Genomic DNA, 21,661 nt, shown 5'->3' with positions numbered 1-21,661 from the left:
GAGGGCACGGCACTTCTTGATTACAGAAATTTTCTACTAATTTCTGTGTGCTGAAGCCCTTAAGCATGATCCAGGGAAGGGATGGTGATACAAAGAACACAGAGAGAAGAGGGGTACCGGTAAGAACAAGTGGAAGGACCACTTGCTGGTTTGTCCTACTGTGGCCACCAAAAGAACCTAATGTTGCCTCCTGTAGAGAAGGGCGTAGCAGGACGGCCTGGAAAAGAACCACTTTATCAAGCACAGGGGAGCAAGCTGCACAGATCCCTCATCTCAGAAACTGCCCACAAGAGAAGTGAAGCCTAATGCTGTGAGAGCACTTATTCGCATCCTCCATGCTGGTGTCTGAGTCAGCCCCATTGCCTGACATTTGCACAGTTCAGTACTGACAAGTTTGGCAGCCAGAAGGTAACACATCCATAAAAATCCTGATGCTTGTTCCATTTTGAATGTGCACTCCAGGGAGCCAGAAACCTACAGAGGCTGACAATGAGTCAGAGATCTCTCACGGCAATGGAGGCAAAAACCTCCTTGGAAATATCCCATCTGCTCATTTAGAATCAGCCTTGGTAGAAAGCGGCTGAGGCAACCTGAGCCCACAGGCACAGTTCATGCTCTGAGAGACAGCCCTGGCAGAAAAATACCTGGGGGTTCACTCCCTGTAGATTACTTTTGTCATGATTAAGCCACAGCAAAAAGTGATCAGAAAATATCAAAGCAGGAACAGTACGCAAAAGCTATTTTGGACACCAAGAACCACATATAGCCTTGTTACAATGCCCCATAGTGGGTCCTGCCCAAGCCCTAAAAATTCACTTTCTATGCTAAATTTATTACCGTATTGAGCAAGTAGGAAGGGAAGCAGCCTGCAGCAGAACAAACAGCCTGCAAAGGGGAGAGACAGACACGGCTGGCTGGCTGCGTACCTCCAGTGTGCGGATGTGAGCCAGCACCCGTGGCAGCTCTTGCAGCATGTTCTCACTGATATCCAGAGTGCGCAAACTCCGCAAGCCGCTCATGGTAGCAGGCAGCTCCTTCAGCTTGTTACCTAGAGAAAAGTCATTTAGTACCACATAACTTTTCCAAAGCAGGACCCAGCAAGTTCATCTGCTGGAACACCAAACCATAATCATATGCATGACTCATTTTCTATACTCTACTACCGGGATGGGGCTGTTGTGGGTCACACGAGAACTCCAGAGGCTGCCACTGCCCACCAAGGCAAATGGGCATCAGTATCTACTTGCACACAGCCCCACCGCACAGGTCCAGCAGTGGTTCCTCACGCCAAAACGAACTTCTCAGCTGAGGTCACTGCTGCAGGCTGGATCTGTGCTCTTCATCAGGAGAATATTCGTAATGTGGGGTCTTCTTCCCTTCGGTGCAAGTACCAGAGATGGGAGAAAAGGGACTGAGTGTGGGACTGCACATCTAGGGGGTCAGAGGCCAGGTGCTGCAGACAGATACAGCAATGAACTGAGCTGCACTTCCAAGTTCCTTGCCCTCCATTTCCTTCCCTGTTTCAGCAACAGCTCCCTGTAACAAAGTCTCCTTTTTCTCCCGAATTTATGGCACTGCATATCTGGAAAATGCCCAGGAGTCTTGAAAAGAGGTACGGTTGTGACCTTTGTGTTAGGGCTGTGCAAACCTGGCGGGGCTACACAGGCTCACGTCACCAAGCTCCAGGTGTCGGTGGACTTAATTGTAATTCAGTTTACCCAAGCTGACTGCTCTGCTTGCTTTACTGAACTGCTTCTGCCAAAGACCTGCTATTTTTCTTACACTTGAATCTGCACAGACAGATTTCTTGGGTTGGTCTAAATCATTACCCAGAGCGGAGCAAACCCTGGCCTGGGACTCCTCTTGCAGGGCACACACAGCGCTCCCAGCCCAAGGGGGGTCTCATGCTCCCGGAGGAAGATGTGTGCCTCCAGCCCCCTCGGCTCGCCTTGCTGCAGGCATGAGGCAGCCGGGGCTCTGAAATGCTGTCCGTGTGCAGGCACACAAGTAAGCTTTCAGCTGTTGAGATGGGGCACGATGGCCCAACAACCTCTCCTTTGAGAAAAGGCAATGAGCTGAATGAAAACATCATACGGAGCAAGTTTGACCCAAGAGCCATGAGTTAAACCACATGCCAGGGAACCAAGGCAGACAGTGTGTGCATTTGCTAAGAAGCAGCCGAACAACCCTAGTTACTCCGAATAACTCAGGGAATTTTTAGGAAACATTTTCAGCTTAGATGATTTCTCCTGCCTTGCCAACTATTTGAATTCAAATCCTTTTTGTGTTCTTCCTTAGCATTCATAGTGTAAACCATTTGGTGCTTGCTTTGGTTGAAAGGAATAATTACTAGTGCAGCTCAACACGACCCAGATAATAAATGGTGCTTTGCCCAGAGCACCGACAAGAAACGTGTGCCATACCTTTCACATTGAGCATCTGGAGCTGGGCAAGGTCTCCTATAGATTGTGGAAGACATTTTAAAAGATTCCTCTCAAGGTTTAGGACCTAAGGTATTAATAGAAAAGATATTCAAGATATTCTTTATATAAGTCTCAGATCTTCTACACATCCATGCTGTTGGGACTACTTTCAGGCCCAGAAGGACAACTTGAAATTGCTTTTAGACAATACTTTCTAGGTTAAAAAAAAAAAAAATGCCAGAAGCCCTGGATACAGGGTACATCTAGCTACCACATGCAGTGAGAAACCCTGTTCACAGCCAACAGCAGCAGTAGGTGCTGCACCCAGATGCAGGAACAGGGAAGCAGAGCCTTTCCCTCCACGGCAGCACTCCCCCACCCTGGCTCCCACAGGGGAGCAGCAACTGAACCTACAGCTGCACCCCGAGCAGAGGGAACCCTCAGTGTCCACTACGACACGCTGCACTGAGTTCTCAACATAATCACACAAGGGAGAATGGTAAAACCTGAATATGTTGGGAAATGAGCGGGGCTGGAAGCTCCAGCTCTGCTTGCTCATAGCACCTGCTTGGCAGTGGGAGCCATTTGGACTGACAGCCCTTGCACTAAGCAGGGACTATATAACTCAGCATGCCTGCTCTTCTCCTGCTCTCCTGGTCTCCCTCTCCAACAAGCCAGTTCAACAGTGACAGTCAAGTCAATGAGATAGATCTGACAATATCAGCACCATCATTTAAGTTGTGATTAATTATAAAACAAATAGCAGTAACCCCATATTCTTGCTATCCTGTAACATGCCCTTTACAGACACTTGGGATGCAGCTGCAAATCTTTTACCTGAAGAGATGTCAGCTGACCAATATCAGCAGGAAGCGATGCCAGCTGGTTGTCATGCAGGTCTAGAACCTGGAAGAGTAGATGATTTCACCAAACACGGTTGGGAAAAGAAGTCATAGTACAAGAATGAAAGGTCAGGAATTATCTAGCAATGAAAATTACTTTCCTTCCAATGGGGCTTTGAAAAGCAGCTTAAGTTTTCAAAGAGACATAGGTACTTAATTCTTGTAGGTCTTTTGAAAACTCAAGCTTCTATACGTCGATAAACAAACAAAAGACTAGGGAGAGCAGTGACACCAAGGGAGCTGTTCCACAAAACTGGATGAGCCAACTGGATAAATCATCTCCATGGAGCCAGCCTGGCAGAAAAAGACATTTTCTGCAGGATCAGTGAGCTGAACTGCTCCAACACCAGTGCTGGCACAGGGAGAGAACAGGACTACACCTGGAGACCCTTCTCCACGGGGAGAGGTGAGCTGCTGGAGTGACTCTGCCTCTTGTGGAAACACAGCACAAGGGTGGTGGAGCTGAAAGCCCTCAGCATTTGTATGACAGGTACAGCAGTACAGGCCCACCACCCATGGTCACCCATCACCAGTTTCGTTCACCTTCAAATGACCCACCAGTGCAGAGGAGAGATGGATCTACCCCATAACACACTCAGTCCTGACTGATCCCCACTGTGAGAGGCTGTTGAGGGGGGAAGTGTGAGATTATGAAGAAGATAAATGAGTCCTGGGACTGATTATGATTTTATACAAACCGTTCAGTGACTGCAATCCATCTACCAGGGAGGTAAACCTAGGAAAGGCAGGTTTCACACCTTGTTACTGATTCTTGGCACAGACAGATGGGATTTATTTGGGCTAGTGTGTTTTAATGCAGCTAGAATGCAAGGAAAACAGGCTGCAGATTAACTGTTAAGAATCACAATTACCTTCACGGTTATAAGACTCAGGAGGCTGCAGGACTTTGGAACTAAAGATGTCAGATTATTCGTATGAATAATCAGCACCTGAGGAGGAAAAATCCTATTGAAACATGAACACAAGAGATGCTGCTGTCTGGAACAAGCACATTTGTTGAGATTTAATTGCGGAGGCTGTGTAAGAGCTTAGTATCTTATTCAGTATCATATAAAATATTAAAATAATAAATGCATTTTCACAGAAGGTCAAACATGTAACATGAGATCTAAACAGAGCCTAGTTTCTTACATGAGAAATATCATTAGATAGGCTAAGATAGAAACAACCACTTCATCTTTCATGACAGAAGTTAGCTCTAAAGCACACAGACAGGATTAGTCCTACCCAAATTGCTCTCTACGTAGTATCATACAAGCAGCCAAATTCATTACAAGCAAACTTCTTCTGAAGCAACATATAAACACCCACATACAGTCATTTCAAACACAACAATAATACTCAAGCATAATAATAGAATTATCTAATAATTTCTGATTGCAACATTACCTTTTTTTGCAAGACTTTACAAGTTGCAAAGGCCCCATAAGGAACCTAAAAACAATTAAAAAATAATTGTGTCAGACTTCTGAAGATACTGCCTTTGTAAGCACTTCTACAGTATCCACTTGTAAAGTGTGAATAATTAACTTTAATGAAAACGCAAATGATACTTAAAGTTACTGGCCCCTAGTTTTGGCCCAGGATGCGAGTACTTCCTGGTTAGCTTCCATTTGAACAGCTTGCAATGGCTCTCCACAATACAACAGTGCTGTGTACAGCACAGAACAGACTGAGGTTTAGGCAGAAGTCCAAGACTTGAGTGATTTAATATTCAATACGCAGATGACTCAAGAGTTCAGGCATATTTTCAGTTAGTCATCATAGAAATATATTCTATGGTTTTGCAACCTCAGCAAACACGCTGCAGTGGGCTAAGTGAGAAAGGTGAGCAACAGGCAGGACTGAGTGTCTCCATATGTGCTAGGCTCTGCAGGAGAGGGGTAGTCAGAAATGGGATATTGCAGCAAATTCAGCTGATGCCAGCCAAGGCTCTAAGCACCATGACCTGCTCTGCAGCATGGAACTGGCATCGGCCAAAGTGTTGTCCAGAGTTAATTTTAACACCAAACTGATGGCTCACTTTATTTATTGAAACTACAAAGGCTAAAGAGAAGACAAGCAAGACAGAGTTTTATGGTACCAATCCAAAAAGAGCCACTGGGGATCCAAGGCCAGCTGCAGCTATGAATGGAGCTGGCTCAGTGTGCATCTTCTGTCTGCCACCCTTTTACCCAGACTGGCTCGCAGACCATCCCACACAGCTCACAAACCTACACACAAGATGCTGTTGGCTTCTGATGTTGGAACAAAACATCCCAAAGTCTCAGCAAAGCCATTTCATACTGCACAGCAGACAGCTATCCTCTCCAGGATGGTCCAAAATCTCTCCCCAAAGAGCACTGCAATATCTATTAGCTTGTTTGGCAAAGGCATCCTGCGACAAAAGGTTACGCAGGTACCAACATGTTTTAGAAACACAGGACAATGAATAAAAACTGAAAGTGAAATAAAAACGGGCTTCTGCTTAACAGGATTGCCTGGCTGCCAGAATGAAAAGCTGTGTCTCCTCTGAAAGCCTGGCAATCTGTCACTAACCGCTCACACTCCAACAGACAGCTTGTTTCTAATTTAGTTGGCTGCCATAAAAGAAGCCAAGCTGGAAGTGAGAATTCCATCCTTAACCAACAGCCTGGAACCACGGATTTTCACTTATACAGAAAAATAAGCACAGGTGGCAGACTTTGTAGCTCTAACATTAGAAACAGTCAGCTTTTGGCAACCAAATTCCCTTATAACTTGCTAAATTAGGCCACGAGGTCCCAAACTAGGGTCCTACCAAGGTACTGGTGGAGGGTATGAGACCACTCTGCCCTTCCCATCTTGTCAAATGAAAAAGGACTCCCAGGACAGAAATGCTGTGGAAGCATCAGGTAGGACAGGCAATCTCCCACAAAAAAAAAGCAGAAGCAGCCCGTACCTGAAAGCCAGAGCTCAGCAGACATAGGAAGAAGCAGACCAGTAACAAGGCCATTTCTGTTTCAAGGCTCATAGACATGATACTAAATCTGACAGTTGGTAACAAGAAGCAGACAGAGGACTCAGATCTGTGAGCTAATACTGGAAGTTGCAGAGAACATACCTCTGAGAGTTCACATTTGGATATGTCAAGAATGTCATCAGCACCAGCTTCTTTTGCCTGGAGAAAGAAGATACGCACCCAGAGAATTAGACCATGCAGAAATACATGGCCCCTTGCTGCATACTGACTAAACTACTCAACTGGCCCTTCCCTAGAAAATGCAATTACAGTTCTCTGCCGCAGCTATGTAATTCAATGACGATGCTAGAAGCAAAGGGTGTGCTGCTACAACTGCAGCAAGCAAAAGCAACTGGGAAACCAAACTGCAGAAAAACCCTTTTGGTGTAATAACTTAATTTCTGCACGAAGAACTAAAGCACATCCTAATTCTGCAATTTTAACTGAGAGGATATGGAAAGGAAATGATGGGTTCTCAAGAGAGGTGCTTCCTAGGAACAACAGCAGTGCCATCCTAGCCTGTAAAGAGCCTGCTGTGTCATTGGCATGTCTCACCCAGCAGACCAACCTTCTTCTGAACTGTACACAGAAACCAAAATAACCTACTATTGCCTTTTTGCTCCCCTGGGACCTGCAGAGCCAGCTCTGCTGTGTAAGACGGAGCAAGGACTAACTGCTTCTGTACAAAAGTGGTTTTCCATATTCAAATCAACTACATCCAATGCCATTGCTAACAGCAATGACACTGGACAAACCTCACTGTAAGCAGTGTTGCATCTCTGGAATTATTTTCTTAAATAAAAGGTACTGCATGAGGCAATAAAACCCGCTTGTGTTAGTGCCTCTGTTAAGTCTTCAGAACTGGATATCTGACCCCAAACTAAGCATGTGCAATACAGAACTAATCCTAGAACGGACAGATTAAGCTATCCTCCCCAGCCCCTCAGGTGCAGAACAGAAATCCTCCAACTGAATAAATTAATTATTGGTACATAAAAAAGCCTTGCTTTCCAAAATACCTTACAGACATCCAATAGGCATAATTTTGTCACTTTTAAAATGCAGGTGCCTCTGGGCACAGAGTACAGCAGTTTGCCTATGCCAGCACTGGTCCACAGCTCCTACAGCAGAATAGGTGAAATAATTCAAAAGAAGATTGCTTTCAGAAAGCCAACTTTAAATCTGTGGCTGCTGTAAGGCAGGTAGTTCTGCCGACCTTGCTGGCATGACAGCAACCTGCTGAGGATCTACCCCAGAGGATCCTGGCCAAATCCCAGTCCAGGAAAACAAACAGCAGCATCTAACAAATTAATCCTCTGATTGATAGGAAGAAACAAAATAACAATGAGAAGCAAAAGAGGGGCACAAGGAAAGCCAGTTATGATGGGAAAGGGGATGTCACAGGTTCTTTGGCAGGAAAAGCAAACTGGGAGATCTGTAAGAGTGAAGGGGCATGGAGGAGAAAGGCGGGATGGGGTCCCACATGCAGGCTGGCAGGTGGCATGGGGTGGAGGATGTTACGTGGAAACACAGCGGCAGAGAGGGATCGAAGTGGCATGAAGGGGACCTGTGGATGGGAGGGCAAAGGGAGACGGGGAAAGCAGGAATTCTCTGATGTACATTAGGAAGATGACCTGCTGTCTTGGTGAGATCAGTAACATGATTACTGGTAACGCAGGGGACGTACCAATTCACCTGGCATCCAGGACTGGACACAGAGAACAGAAAAGACCTTGGCATTGCTTACCAGGCACATTTGGTATTCAAGGCGCTTCCGAGCATCATCGCTGGGTTTCTTCTTACGGAAGAAGAGTGGCATCTTTAGTTATGACTTATGGTCAAAGCTCTGTCTCAGTGGCACAAATGATCAGCGTAACTAAAGGCAGAGGGCTTCTGGAGTATGCGTTTGCTGGGGAGCCTGGACTACAGAACTGTGCTCTAATAAGTGGGGAAAAAAAAAGAAAAAACTCACTGTCTCAGCAATTGCCTCTGTTTAAGCCCTTCTCTGGCTTGATCAAACAGGCAGATTCCAGCACACCTCCACAGTGGAAGTGTTAACACGAGCTGCAAAAGCACTGCTGTGTCTCTGAGACAGGTTGATTGTCTTGGTCATCCCTGTGCAAGATAAATTAAGCCAAGCTGGAACATCTACAGGGAAAGGCTATTGAGTGATCACAAAAACACAGGGTCCACCCTACAACAGAAACTAAAAAAGCTGTAACCGTATCAAGAGATCAAGCACCGGGGGCAAAACCCAAACTATTTAAACTCAGAGTCAATTCTGGCACAATAACAAGCAACTGTAAAATGTTCTAGAATACAGCTAGGCTAGAAATGTGAAAAACTCCTAATCTTGAGAGCAACACAGCTGCCTTCCCCTTCCAGGGCAGGTGAGAATAAACAAGACCCCAATGCAGTTCAAAATACAGACAACTGATTGCAAGGGACTTGTTGACTACTGAGTACAGCAGAGCCCCCTCTGGCATGTCACACAGCCTGTCCCAGCTGCTTCCCAGGATGTCATGGGGACCCCGACAGACACCAGAATCAGGATGCCCAAGCTAAACTTTGCTTCTCAGCTTTAGGGGTTGCCTCAACAAAACACTTGATTCATTTGCTTTCTAGGCAGAAGCAGAGTCACACAGGAATATTGTCCCCATTTTAGTCACACAATCTGATGAAAAGATTCTTCTTAAACACCTAATAGCTTAAAGTCAGATTTTTAATAGGCTTATAAAACCAAATCAATTTACAATAGTCTAATAACTGCCTACAAAGCCAAAAGACCCTAACTTCAGAAAAACTCTGACTACAAACCAGAGCCCATCGCTGCTGCCCCAGCCGTGTGGCAGAGTGAGCTATCTGTGGCAACCCCCCCGGCACTTAGGAGCTTCTCCCAGGCTGTGTGTCTCCAGGTCAGATTGCCATACTCCATCCTGGGCTTACAGGGCAGCCAGATCTTCACCAAAATGGTTGTTCCAGGTCACTACAGGACCAAGAGCTGGAGAATGTTTTTCTGTTAATTCAACTGGACTGGATGCAAAGACACCAGCTGATTCAAGTGTAAAGGGAAGAGAAGCTGAACCAGAGAGAGGAAAGAGTAGATCACAGTAAGAACAAGTAAGAACTTGGAGGTGAGTGAAGGGGTAACAGAAACCGGAGTCAGTTCTGGAAGAGGACTGAACCAGCAGGGGAGAAAAAGGGACTGTGTTGACGGATTTTGTGGGAAGGGCAGAAAGCTAAGGCTGGACAAGAAACGGGGAGACCAGCTGGTAATTAGATGGATACCAGTTAGGATGCTGGGAAAAGAGGGACAGGGACCAGCTAAGCAATACAATCAAGGAGGAAAAGGGGTTCATCTGAGGCTGCATGAGAGCAGGGGGCAATGCAGAAAGAGTCCAAGTTAGGGCTGCTGGTGAACAAGGGCTCACAAAGGGAGCTGATGCAAGTGGGACTGAATTTGGCTTGGTGGTAAGACTGGGATAAGATGAGAGAAGAGCAGAAGAGCAACAGAGACCCCAAAAGGGGTAGGCTTGAGCTGGCTGGCCAAGAAGCCTTGGAATACACGAGGAACTAAGGAACCATGATCAGCACTGCCCAGCAAAGAAGGTGCACCCAGCAGGAGCTACAGCTGCCGAAAATGCAAATCAAGATACACGCTATGAAGCTTGCACCGGAAGTTTCACTTTGCAATGACTTTTTAAAACATTGTTTTAATAGGCAATTTAAAAAAAAATACAGAAGAGTCAATACTTCACCAGTTCACCAGTAAATGCACAGCTATACAATGCAGTTAATTTAGTGCTCAGTGAAGCTCATGTGTTGTACATAAAAAAGATGGTTCTCTGCCAGCTGTGTCTACACATTGGTCTTAAACTATACTGAAAAGCACGTACGCACAAGATACAGCCAGAGATGTTCCTTGCACATGGAGATCTCTGCCAAAAACTAAACAGAGCTTTATATAGATAAATCCTTAGTGTGAAACCAAAATATAACTTCAGTCTAAATGCATCCAAGCAACTACCCTTCATTTCACTCCAGAAACAAGGAGGCAAGGATGTCCAGTTTCACTGTACTGCTGTCATACCACTCTACTAGAACAAGCTAGGAGACACAGCAGAAGGCTACAAATTTTGAAGCAGAAGCCTACAAAATTTGTGGCTACAAATAAACTCATTCTGTGCATTAGAATCAAACTCTTAAAAGAGTTCCATGGCTCTTTCCCTGCCATCCCACTTTGCTGTCTTTTTAACAAGTTCAGACTACTGAAATGCCCCTCAGACTTACCCACCCCCAGGAGGGGAGGCAAGAGCAAAAATTCAGGAGATTAAGCAAGAAGGGATGTTCATTGTCAGGAGCTACAGTTTGGAAATGCAGGAAAGCAATCAAGAGCCATAAGCAAGGGTCAGACATCACAGAGACAAACAAAAGAAGGAAATTTAAAGATGAGAAACCAGAAGAACAAGAGTGCCTGCAGCAAGATATCCGTAACTTTGCTGAACATGTTGAACTCTTTGCTAAGGACTTATGCATCCCCTTGTCCTGTCTCACCTTCCTCTATTACAGCTAGATATTATTAGTCATGTGGATAGTGGAAAATCATTATTTAATTTTCACCCAAGAAAACACATAGACATGAAGGCTGAAGGACAGACAGTTGAACAGGAAAAGAGTTGTATCAGGGGTCAAAAGATGTAGGATCAGAGACTTGTTAAATGGATTGAACAGCCTTTTAAATGTCAAAACTTGCCTTAGTGGGAAGACATGTCAAACCTGCAAAGAGCAAAGCTGTGCCTCTCTCTGTGACATTGCCTTTGTGTGCTCTGCTGACCGCCATCAATTTTAAGTGAGACTAGCACACAGCAGTCAATAACAAGAAGGGCCTTTGGCATGCGACCATAATTTATATGACGTAATTTTTATTTATTAAGTTATTGAAAGAACTATCTGTGAGTGCCTGGGACAGTACCCACCCTGCACTAAGTGAGCATCGATGAATTGCAAATCCCATGTCCCCACAGATGCCAGCGGTTCATCTTTGCAGGAACCCGCTCTGCCTGCCTAAGCAGCAGCAACGTACACACAAGGCAAGAAAGGGCAAGGGAACATCCACTGGGTGTTTTACAGCCTGCAGCTGTTTGGATGCTTTTACAGCCTGAGAGTAAAATAAAACAAACCCCTAATTTTGCAAACAAACGTAATCAAAGCGAAACAGCAACATGGCTATATAAAAAGACCCAAACCCCAATTTTTAAAACATTCTGGACATCATAAATATGGCATGGCACTGTAGCAGACAAGATGGGGGTATGGAAAGAAAAGAGATTTTATTTTCTCTGGGAAAACATGCTCAGGAGCACAGCAATGCAGCAGTGAGCCAGCATCTGGATCTGAGCGGGGCTCCTGCAGAAATGCCACCTAGTCATGAAGGACAGAGCCGTCACCAGACATCTCTCAGGCAGCAGGTCTTGCTCACTGAGAGGAAGGTTATTAGGCAACTAGCAGCGGTAGCAGCAAGCACTGCAGCCCAACATGCACTGGAACAAGATTCAGGAAGGAGACGGAAGGTGAACTGCAGCTTTGTAACTTGCTCTCCCACGGCACGTTTGCTCTCTGTGCTGGAGAGTTGTCATGACAGTTGTACCACCCCCTGTAATAACAAGGCTCTGCTTGATCCTGTCAAGGACCTCCCCTGGCAATGCCTGAAACAAATCTCTCTTCTTCACCAGCTCCAGCTCTGCCTCTCAGTCCTCTCTCTCCCTTATTGTCACTATTCTCTTCTTCTTCTTCTCTTTAGTGTCCCCCTCCCAGGTTTCACACAGCTTCCAAAGGCTATCTTTCTCGGTTCTCCTCTTCTTTACTCTTTTATCAGCCAGAATGGAGCCGTTCTGTGCCTGAAGGCCTGAGCGCTGCCAGCACCGGCCCCGACACCTGAGGAAAGCAGCAACAATGAGCGAGGGCAGCGTCTCCTGCCGCAACCAACACACCCGCAGCTTCGGGCACCACCTGCTCCCTTCTGCGGAGGCAGCAGAAGCGCCTGCACGGTGCCCTGCACCTTTCCTCGCCCTCGCCCCTCTGAAGAGCCCGGGCGCAGCCTGAGGGATCTCACACCCACACGGAGCCTCGGACCCTCGGGAGGGGCAGAGGTCGCCGCCGATCCGCCGCGAAACCCGGCCCCGCCAGGCCCCACGTCTCCGCGCTGAGGGGAGAAGAGCCCCGCACACGCTACCGAGGCCCCGGGGGCCGATCCCCCGCCCCCTCCCCCCCCCCCCCCGCCTCCGGTCCGGCCGAGCCTGGCTCACCGCTCCCCGCCGCCATGATGCGACACCTCCCCTCCCGCCCCCTCCAAGGGTCACGTGATCTCCCGGCCACGGGGACCATCGAGAAAAGGGGCCAGAGCGCCTCGCTCCGACCATGGAGTTCTGCGCAGCGTCCCGCAGCCCTCGTGCGCCCCCAGGCGGGAAGGCTGCCCGCCCCGCCCACTGCCCACACCGGCGACACGCGGCGGCGGAGGCGGGGCGCGCGCGGCTCCGCCCTCTCGCGAGATCTCGGCCGCTATATCCGGTGCCAGCGCAGCGCCTCCCCTCTTTCTTTCCGCCCGCCCGCCCGCCAGCCGCCAGGCCGCAGCGCGCTCCATCCGCCGCCATCCGCCCCCGGCGCCGCCGCCATGCCGCCCAAGTTCGACCCTAACGAGATCAAAGTCGGTACGTGCCGGGGCGGGAGGGGGGGCCGGGCCCGGGCCGTGAGGGCGGGCCGGGCCCAGCGGAGCGGGTCTGACGCGCGTTGCTGTGCCCGCAGTGTACCTGCGCTGCACCGGCGGGGAGGTCGGCGCCACCTCCGCTCTGGCCCCCAAGATCGGTCCCCTCGGTCTGGTACGTACCGCGGCACCGGGCGGGGGGCACCGTGGGCGGCCCCTGGGGCGGCGGGAGGCGGCCCGGGGCTGAGGCGGAGGGAGGGGGCAGGGAGGTGGGGGCGGCGGCAAGCGTGTCCCGGTGTGTCCCTGTCCCGCCGTTCGGCCGGGGAGAAAAAGAAGTTTTTTAGCGACGTTACAACGCAGCAGACGAAACCATGCCTCGCGTGGGGTACGGGGAGGCTCTGCTTTCATCCAAGTGACGTTTTTTGTGACAAGAATGTGTCATTTCTTCTTAGTCCCCCAAGAAGGTTGGTGATGACATCGCCAAGGCCACGGGTGACTGGAAGGGGCTGAGGATCACAGTGAAGCTCACCATCCAGAACAGGCAAGCTCAGGTACTAAATGCCAGATGGGATGGCTTCGTGGTGCAAGCCTCAAGCATGAACAAGCTCTGCTTGCTCGAACCACAAGCTTACATCCCGGCAGGGTCGACTCAGCCCTTCATCCTTCCGAGGTGGATAAAATGAGTTCCACACAGCGAATGTGTGGGGGTCTTCTGGGAAAGACCTTAAAACACCTGCATGAGCCTTCTGAGCGCCTCTGGCTCGAATCTGGTAGTGGTTGTGTCTGTGTACGAAGCCTGGGGCTTGCCAGGCTGAAGGTTCCCAGCCTGTGAGTGATGGGAAGGGATCTGCTCATGTGCAGAAGTTGATGTTTTTATCCTGTTGCAGATAAATTGTTCCTTCTACAGAACATCTGACCAGGAACAAACTATTACAAGCAATAGAGAAATTAAAAAAAACCTCCTTAACTAATCCTGTAGCCACCTGCCACTATACCTGTCCTGAATTCTGTGGCTGGTATATTCCAGTGGTGAGCTGAGAGGAAGCCCCAGTCCAGGAAGCAGTCCTCTTCTGGTTGTGGGGAGGCCTGTGCCGAAAGGCTGGGAACAAGTTTCTCCATTATAAAAAAGCCTCGTGAACTAACTGAAAACACAGTGCTCTGGTAATTAGCTTTGCAGGCACTGACTGCCCCATTGAGTGTCTTCATTAGCTGCCTAATTCTGCTTAGAGGGGGAGGAAAACTAATCTCTCTTCATTTAGATAGAGGTTGTTCCTTCTGCCTCTGCTCTGATTATCAAAGCTCTGAAGGAGCCTCCTCGTGACAGGAAGAAGCAGAAAAACAGTAAGTTTCATCTGACTTCAGTTTTGAATGTGTTTTGGGGCTAAGGGGGGAATAGGTACCTGCCTCTTGGATTATTCAGCATAAATTGGCAAACAAGTGCCATGGGTCTGTATCTTGGGCAGCTGGCATTCCTTAAGTGTCAGAGTACAGACAACAGTTTGTACACCAGCAGAGTTCAGCTTCTTGGAGGATGGTGTAGAACAGCCACCTGCCACTGTACCTGCCTTGTAATTCAGTGACTAGGACAGTCCAGAGGTGAGCTGACAGAAAATGCCAACTTAGGAAGCAGGGTTATTCTTCTTGTGGGTAACTTTGTGTCAAAGTCTGGGGACAGGCATGCTGATGGCAGCCTCACTGTAGTTGTGAACTCTCTGGTTTCCATGTGGTCTGAGTGCTGGGAATGGTGCTTCTCTAATGAAGCGTGGGGAACTGGGAGTGCCTGTGTTTTCATTAACTTAGCGGTGCTGTTGCTTTCCTTCACAGTTAAGCACAGTGGCAGTGTCAGCTTTGATGAGATAGTGAACATTGCACGGCAGATGCGGCACAGATCCCTGGCTCGAGAGCTCTCGGGTAAGTACTGGTGTTGGGGTTGCACAGAGTCCTCCCTCCACTTGTGCTGAGTGCCTGAGCCAGGCTCTGCTCTGATTCCTGGGAGGGCCCCATAGCTGTGGTGTGGTGGAGCTCCTCATGTGGCTTGGTTGCTCAGGCACTGAGCATCACAGGAACAACCTTGTCCTAGCTGTGAGCAGCCAGCCTCACACCTTCTGGTGAAGGTAGTACAGGATGGTGAAAGGTATGTGTGGCGCTTTCTGGTGCGTTGCCTGGAAACCAGTATGCTAGACCTGGCTTAAGTGGCTTGCTGTCCCCTTGTGAACCCTGTGGCTACAGCCTGCAAACCCCAGAGGGAGGGAGGGATGGACAGCTGAGGGGTGTGGAGAGGTGAGTTCTCTATACATTCTTCAAAGTTTTCCTGTGGTAAAGCACTGACAAGCTTTATCTTCCCACTGCAGGGACAATCAAGGAGATCCTTGGGACTGCCCAGTCTGTGGGCTGCAGCATTGATGGCAGACACCCACATGATATCATTGATGACATTAATAATGGTGCGATTGAGTGCCCAGCTGTAAGTATCCGTATCTGACTGAACTTGCTGTATTAGACTATTTACTAAAAGACTCTCCACTGATGAGCTGTATTTACTTCTTTCAACAGAGCTAAGACTGCAGAAAAGAAGTTGCCATATGAAGGCTCCTTAAGTTTTTTGTAGCACCTTAAATACTTAATAAAGACCCAGTTGTCTGCAAACAGTGTTGCTGGCTTAATTTGTCCTTGTCCCATGCTGCATGAATAGTGGGTTTTGGCTGGGGACCATCTGCCCTCTGTGTGAACCAAAGTGATGGTTCTTACACAAACTTCTAAGTCAGAAGATGCTTGTTTCCCATTTGCTGCCCTGAAATCATTTGCTTGCAGCAACACTGAGTTCAGAGAAGTGGAGCTGCCTCAAGCCAGCACTCCAGTAAAGAGCAAATATTGCTAACTTGTGGTGTCTCTTCTTGCCAGTGCCACCTGTGCAGCTCAGAGCTGCAGGTGTTGCCCTTCATTAGGGCAAGTGCTGGAGTAACAGGTCTGGCTTCCTCTGAACCACTACAGCCAGGACACAAACATGTACTGAGGCTTGAAAATACTTTTGGAGACTGCCTGGCTCTTAACCCTGTGCTAGAGTAGCTGCATGTGGTTGTGGGATGGAAGAGCTCTGACTAGTCCCTGTTTGAAATGAAATCCAAGGTGTGGCTGTTCAGTCAGCATTCCCAGGGACCATAGGAGCCATGCAAAAATAGCTTTGTATGCCTGGCAGTATGTAGCTTGGCCTTGCCTCTAGCCCATTATTGCTAGGAGGAACCTCTGGCCTAGGTGGCATTGTGGGTTTTCTGCTGTAGAACAAATCAGATTCTTTGCTGCTCAGCTTTGTCTCTTGCTTTGAAGCAGATGACATTGTGGATTTTCTTCTGGTGACCAGGACAAGCACACACATTCTAGTTCTTGAGCTGAATTTCTTTTGTGCTTTATTTTATCACTGAAGAGGAGCAAGTCTGTTGATTGTGAGTGAAATCCTGTGGTCCTTTCTGCTTCAGAGAGTTCTAAAGGGCCCAGTCTCATGTTTCTTGGGTCTCCTGATTCCTTGAATGGTGATACTGAGGGAGCTGGGTAAGCAAGCCCTATAGCCCCTCTCTACATTGTATGTTCCAGGTCCTGGTGTATTCTCTGAAAGAAAAAGAAGCAGTTTAAATGTTGGTATTTCCCTGTGCATGGGCTTCTGTAAATCCAGTGCTACTGCTTGTTAAGGAACAGATCCTAAAACCTGGCTGAGCCACAAAACTTGTGTTTAGCAGTGAATATTCTGGCTGTTTCTGCTAGTAACTGCACCCTGCAGGAGTGCCAACTTAACCTGCTGATGAAGAACTGCTGCCCTTCAACAAAAGGAGTTTGTACCATGGTGGTACAGCTGGGGAGTGTGGACAGAACCAAAGATCCTGGGGAAACTGTTCTGTTTCCAGCAAAGGCTGGATTTTTCCTTGGGGTAGCACAGCGCAAGGGTTGATGTCTAGTCTTTCAGGCTGCGGAAAGCTGTATTAGAAGTGAAGTGAAATTACCCTGGTAATAAGAATGCTTTAGCTGACTCTGAGGTATTACTAAAAGCCCTATTAACAGCAGCATTATGATTGCAGTTTACTTCAGCCCTAACAGAGCGTCCTGGAAAAAAAAAAAAGTCATGAATGTTAATTTAGGTCCATTTTTTCAAAGGGAAAGGGGATCAAATTCTTCCCAAGATGCTGAGCTGTATGAGCCTTGGTCTCAAAAAAATGTTCTGCAAGATATGTTTTCCTCCTCTGCAAAGTGATGACAGTACTCCATTAACTTTTTTCTTGTCAGTGTCTCTTCAGTTTTGCAAATAACTCTCAAAGTTATTCTTACAGGGTACTTGCAGCCCTGGAGGAAAACTTCCTGGCTGGAGCTCTGCTATAGCGAGCAGGATGCTAAAGTGGTGTGCATTGCAGGAAAAAATAGTTCTGCTACTACTTCTAAGGGTGTTCAGGAGAGAGTGTGGTATATGCACTAGCTGGGATGCTAAAATTTGTTGAATGGGGCCTGGATTATTTACCAGGATCTGCCTGAGTCGTTTGTAGGAAGGAGCCAGTGCAGCAGGAGGGTTGGCTGCAGTGGGAAATTGTCTGCTGCTGTGTTGGACACACCAGGTGCTGACTGAGCTGGAGCCTCTGTAAAAAGGAAAACTTGAGTCTCCAAATAAATTCCATCCCAAACTGAATGGGAGGAGGTGTGCACCTGTAGTAATGTTTATTTCTAAAGTATATGCAAGTAATGTGTTGTTTTCCAGTATACAAGGCGCTGCAGTTCTTAAGCAGCTGCACTTGAAGGCTGCTTAGGTGCACAGCAATTGTGAGCTGGTTTGGTGAAACTAAACCTTTGTGTTTGCTCTAGCTTAAGCCAGGAGAGTGGCTTGGGCCAAGTCTTCAGTGCTGCCTCTCAGCACGCAGCAGAGTCATGCCCTAGGAATGTATCTTGTACTGCTTGTGAAGCATAAAATGTATGTTGTGTCCACAGTGGGAGCTTCAGAAATCACCTGTATGTGCACATGGTTTAGCAACAAACTGCTGCTTGACAAGACTTCAATTTCCTATCTGCTCTGCTTCTGTTAAAGTACCTACTAGTGAAGCAGGTAAAACTTTATGAAGGTGGATCCTGGGAAAGGAGAAGTCTCCTAGCCTGTTCTTGCAAGATCCAAAAAGCCAGGTCAGCATCAAGGCCAGCCAAAAGAAACTGCGAATCACATCTGTTTTCCACCATGGTCCTGCTGCCTGAAACGTTTAATGAAGCAACAACTCTGTAATTTTGCATTGAGCTCATGGGCAGAAGGGAGTTGCCAGGATCTTTGGAGAACGGCTGGGCTGGCAGTTTAGCAGAGGGTGAGTGACTGCTGGAGGGGGGATGTGCGGGTGGAGGAGTTTGGGCTGACCGGTGCATTTACGATTTCTGAGAAGATCCACTTTTGTCCTTTGTTCCCTGATGAAATGTGGGTACATTGCCCCGGTGACTTGAGGGCCACGGAGACTGAAGACTGGCTGTAATGAAATAGGGAAAGGCATGACAAAAAAATTAGGTAGTTTTTCTCAAATCAAATGCAGATACCAGTTTTACAGTATGTCCCAACACGTCTGGACTCAGTGTGGAGGGAGGAGCTGGACCCTCCTCATTCCTAAAGCAAAAGTGACCAAAGCCTGACCCAGGTGTCCCCAGAAATTGCAGTTGCCTGCAGAACCTGCAAGGTTTTGCCCACAGACTGTTATGGGTCTGTCTGTTCCTTTATAGCATGGGCTGTATCTTGGGCAGCTCTGCCCATGGTTGGGGCCCTTGCTGGCCTGTCTCAGCTCCCCGCCAGCCCTGAGCTCTGCGCACAGGCAGTGCAGGATTTTGTGCAGCCTCTTCAGCTGATAACAAGCAGAAAGCAGGAGAGTTTGTGGCTTTGCTCTTTCATTTGCTTTTTCTCCTACTGTTCGAAGGGCTGTTTTCTGAGGCAACCAGGGAATAAAAAAACCCAGAAATATGGCTGAAATCCCAGACACTTGCCATCTTTACTTCCTTGGCTTGCAGTTGACCGTGTTTCAAGCCAGGAACACTGCTTGGATGCTCTCTGAACCAGGGTCAGGTGTGGTTCCTTGTGCTCTGTAACCTGCCACCTTCCCCACCTCTCAAAGGACACTGCTTGCACCAAATTCTGATAAGGTACAGGGGGGAAAATCTTCTGTGATGAGTGGTCACAGGCTGCAATGGGGATGCAGTGGGGTGGTGGGACCTCCATCCTCAGAGATGCAGAAAGCTCAGCCTGACGCCAACCTGGGCAAGCTGGCCTGGCTGTGATGCTGGCTGCGTGTCGGGCAGATGGTTGGGTCCCTTCCAGCTGAAGTTATGCAGCGATTCCATGACAAAGCTGCACAAATGCTTATGCTGCCTGAGGTAGGACAGCCTGGCAGAGGACTGCAGCGCCCCTTTCAGCAGCAATTTTAGTTAAACTTGTTTAAATTGTTTGTTGACCCTGGTGTTAGAAGAACCCCCACTTTGGTGTGAACCCCGAGAGTCTCAGGATCTGTCAGCTTCATGGGTGCCCGGGGCTGTCCTGTGTACCAGTGTACGTACGTACACACGCACACACTTTCTCTGTGGGTTTTCCCCCACTTGGCAGTGCTGGAAATAATTGGAAAAAGGATTTCTTTTGCTTAAGGGAAATTCTCTTGGGGCAGGATACATAACCTTTCCCATGCTACCTTAGGGCATGTGCTTTGGTTGAAGCACTTGGAAGAAGGGTACTACCCTGCCAATAATTCATTTTTTCCAAACCAGGCTGCTTAGAAAGGAGGCAAAGGGCTTGGTAAAGATAGTAACAACCTACATTAAGTTCACATTTAAAATCCATCTTCTTCCTAACTGGGTTTGTGCTCCAAAGCTCACTCTGATTTCTTCCTGCTCTGGTGACCTGCACCTTCAGGATAAAGGAGGGAAAGGGACATTCAGAAGCACTGAGCCCTTCCTGGGAGACCTTTGCTCTGGTGGCATAAGGGCTTCATGCACTTTAAGGAGACTGAACTTCCTCATTTCCCTGAGACAAAACAGGCCTCGAAAAGCCAAATCTTTGGGATTCATGTCTTCCTGTGTTACCAAACATTAGGATAGAATATCTGAATTTTGTTATGGTTTGGTGTAGGGTACCGAAGGCCCACAGGGCCAGCTCCCCACCCCCACCCCTGACATGCCGTAATGGTGGATCCAGTAAAGTCAAGCGCTATTTACTGTGGGCACAGTGGGAAAGGGAGAGCTGAATCCAGCATCGCCCAGTGGGTGGGAGCCATGGGTGGGTGCTCATGGGGGTGTGGGTCCCATCTGAGCTCATGATCAGCACAGTGGGGTGTGAACCGCTCACTAATGGAGCTCTTCTGCTGTGTCTGAACCCGGCTGGATCCCCCGGTGCAGCGGGAGGCAGGTGGAGTGTGGCTGTGCCATCGGGGCTGTACCCTGGCTCTCGCTACCGCCCAGCCTGATGCCATGGTGCTTGGCTGGCTGCTGAGCCCATCTGTCCCCACGAGCAGGAATTTGACTCCGTGGCCCCTCTCTAGCAGAAGACCACAGTGCTGGGGAGATACCCTGCTCTTTGCAAAGGGAGGGGCGGTGGTCTCCATCCATTGCCTCCTGCCACAAACGGTGGCCTTGGGAACACCGTACCCTTCTGCAACGTCTGCAAGGGCAGGGAACCACACCGAGTGGGTGACATGAGAAGTACAAAGGGTGTCAAAAGGGGGGAAAAAAGGCCCAAATAGGAAAGGAAGCTTTTTCTGGCATAAAGGCAGGGAGGAGCCTGCTTTCTGGAGGAGCTGCAGGCAGAAGCCCTGGCTGGAAATCGGGCTTGGGCAGCACATGCCCATGGCTCACCACTGTGGGCATCCGAGCAGAGCAGCACTCAGTGCTTCATCGCTTTTCCTACGAGTCAGGCAGGCTGGTGTCCCCACAGGGGCTAAATGCAAGCAGTACCGACAGCAAACTTCCAAAATGAAGGTAATCCCACAAACCTTGTGGGGTTTTTGGGGGGAAGGAAGATGCAGAGAATCCCCCGGGCTGAAATCATGAACCCAAATTGCTGCAATGCCCTCACATGCCCATGCACAGCCTGAAATAACCCCCAGTGCTGGAAGGGCTGACAGTAAACTGCTCCCATGGGGAGCCCTTCACCGTGGGGTGACCTCACAGCAGCATTTTGTGAGGGCTGTGTTCCTCCAGGTCTCCCACCGCAGCTAGGGCTGGTTGCCTTTGCCAGCCAGGGCATGGCAAGTTTAGGCACCATGGCCCATGCCTGGGGTCCCATTAACCATCCCCAGGCAAACCTCAAAGCACGTCGGCATCAGCAGCACCGCTCTGATTTTTTCCCTGGCCCAGACAATCTCTTCTCCCCAACCACAGAATAAGAAATCCCCGATTTCTGCTCAGTGTGCCTCCAACCCACGTGAAAAAGCGGTGCCGGGGGGAACCAGATCTCTTTCCAGCCCGAGTGAAGGCCCTGTGTCCTGAACACCAAACACCCAACTGTTGGCAACAGCGGTACCATGGGCTTTTGTTGGTTTTTTCTCTTTCAGGTGTATGACCACAATCATCAAAACCCACAACCATCAGAAATGAAGTGATCCCCCTGATAAACCAATGTGCACATCCATCAATTCACTGCATGTTCCTT

At 48.5% G+C, this 21,661-nt stretch overlaps 2 protein-coding genes and 2 non-coding genes across 13 annotated transcripts in view; 3 read left to right on the top strand and 1 right to left on the bottom strand.

Moving 5' to 3' along the window:
• LRSAM1 (leucine rich repeat and sterile alpha motif containing 1) overlaps positions 1 to 12,784 on the bottom strand; it is a 28,847-nt gene extending 16,063 nt beyond the window's left edge. For 2 of the 9 annotated variants that reach the window (XM_052814424.1, XM_052814428.1), the window contains exons 1-8: positions 8,365 to 8,389; positions 8,074 to 8,264; positions 6,429 to 6,485; positions 4,736 to 4,780; positions 4,198 to 4,275; positions 3,261 to 3,329; positions 2,424 to 2,508; positions 927 to 1,048 (exon numbers count right to left, since the gene is read on the bottom strand). In XM_052814424.1, coding sequence (XP_052670384.1) covers positions 927 to 1,048; positions 2,424 to 2,508; positions 3,261 to 3,329; positions 4,198 to 4,275; positions 4,736 to 4,780; positions 6,429 to 6,485; positions 8,074 to 8,145 — 528 coding nt within the window. In that variant the 5' untranslated portion in view covers positions 8,146 to 8,264; positions 8,365 to 8,389. The other 7 variants (XM_052814426.1, XM_052814427.1, XM_052814423.1 and 4 more) reach the window with 7 other exon arrangements.
• RPL12 (ribosomal protein L12) lies at positions 12,640 to 15,672 on the top strand. 2 transcript variants are annotated; one of them, XM_052814432.1, is made up of 7 exons: positions 12,873 to 13,033; positions 13,128 to 13,201; positions 13,479 to 13,577; positions 14,286 to 14,367; positions 14,851 to 14,937; positions 15,378 to 15,490; positions 15,580 to 15,672. In XM_052814432.1, the coding sequence occupies exons 1-7, from the start codon at positions 12,997 to 12,999 to the stop codon at positions 15,583 to 15,585; spliced, it is 498 nt and encodes a 165-aa protein (XP_052670392.1). In that variant the 5' UTR covers positions 12,873 to 12,996; the 3' UTR covers positions 15,586 to 15,672. The 2 variants fall into 2 exon arrangements, 1 of the variants encoding a protein (XP_052670392.1); XR_008239281.1 differs by lacking the exons at positions 13,128 to 13,201; positions 14,851 to 14,937; positions 15,378 to 15,490; positions 15,580 to 15,672 and having other exon boundaries at positions 12,640 to 13,033; positions 13,479 to 13,567; positions 14,286 to 14,336.
• Positions 14,009 to 14,137, top strand: LOC128154859 (small nucleolar RNA SNORA65). The gene has a single exon (XR_008239450.1). It is a non-coding gene; the product is annotated as a small nucleolar RNA SNORA65 (small nucleolar RNA).
• Positions 14,575 to 14,703, top strand: LOC128154858 (small nucleolar RNA SNORA65). Its single transcript, XR_008239449.1, has one exon. It is a non-coding gene; the product is annotated as a small nucleolar RNA SNORA65 (small nucleolar RNA).
• Positions 15,673 to 21,661: the final 5,989 nt, after the last annotated feature.

Source organism: Harpia harpyja, chromosome 19 (assembly GCF_026419915.1).
Source record: "Harpia harpyja isolate bHarHar1 chromosome 19, bHarHar1 primary haplotype, whole genome shotgun sequence".
NCBI lineage: Eukaryota > Metazoa > Chordata > Aves > Accipitriformes > Accipitridae > Harpia > Harpia harpyja.
Note: the sequence above shows the minus strand (reverse complement) of the source record. Positions and strands in the feature narration are given on the sequence as shown.

Excerpts from the sequence above, each read along its gene's own strand:
- RPL12 (XM_052814432.1), top strand. The coding sequence starts at position 12,997 with ATGCCGCCCAAGTTCGACCCTAACGAGATCAAAGTCG. Across the intron at positions 13,578-14,285 it reads TCCAGAACAGGCAAGCTCAG|ATAGAGGTTGTTCCTTCTGC; the intron begins GTACTAAATGCC and ends CTCTTCATTTAG. Across the intron at positions 14,938-15,377 it reads CCTGGCTCGAGAGCTCTCGG|GGACAATCAAGGAGATCCTT; the intron begins GTAAGTACTGGT and ends TTCCCACTGCAG.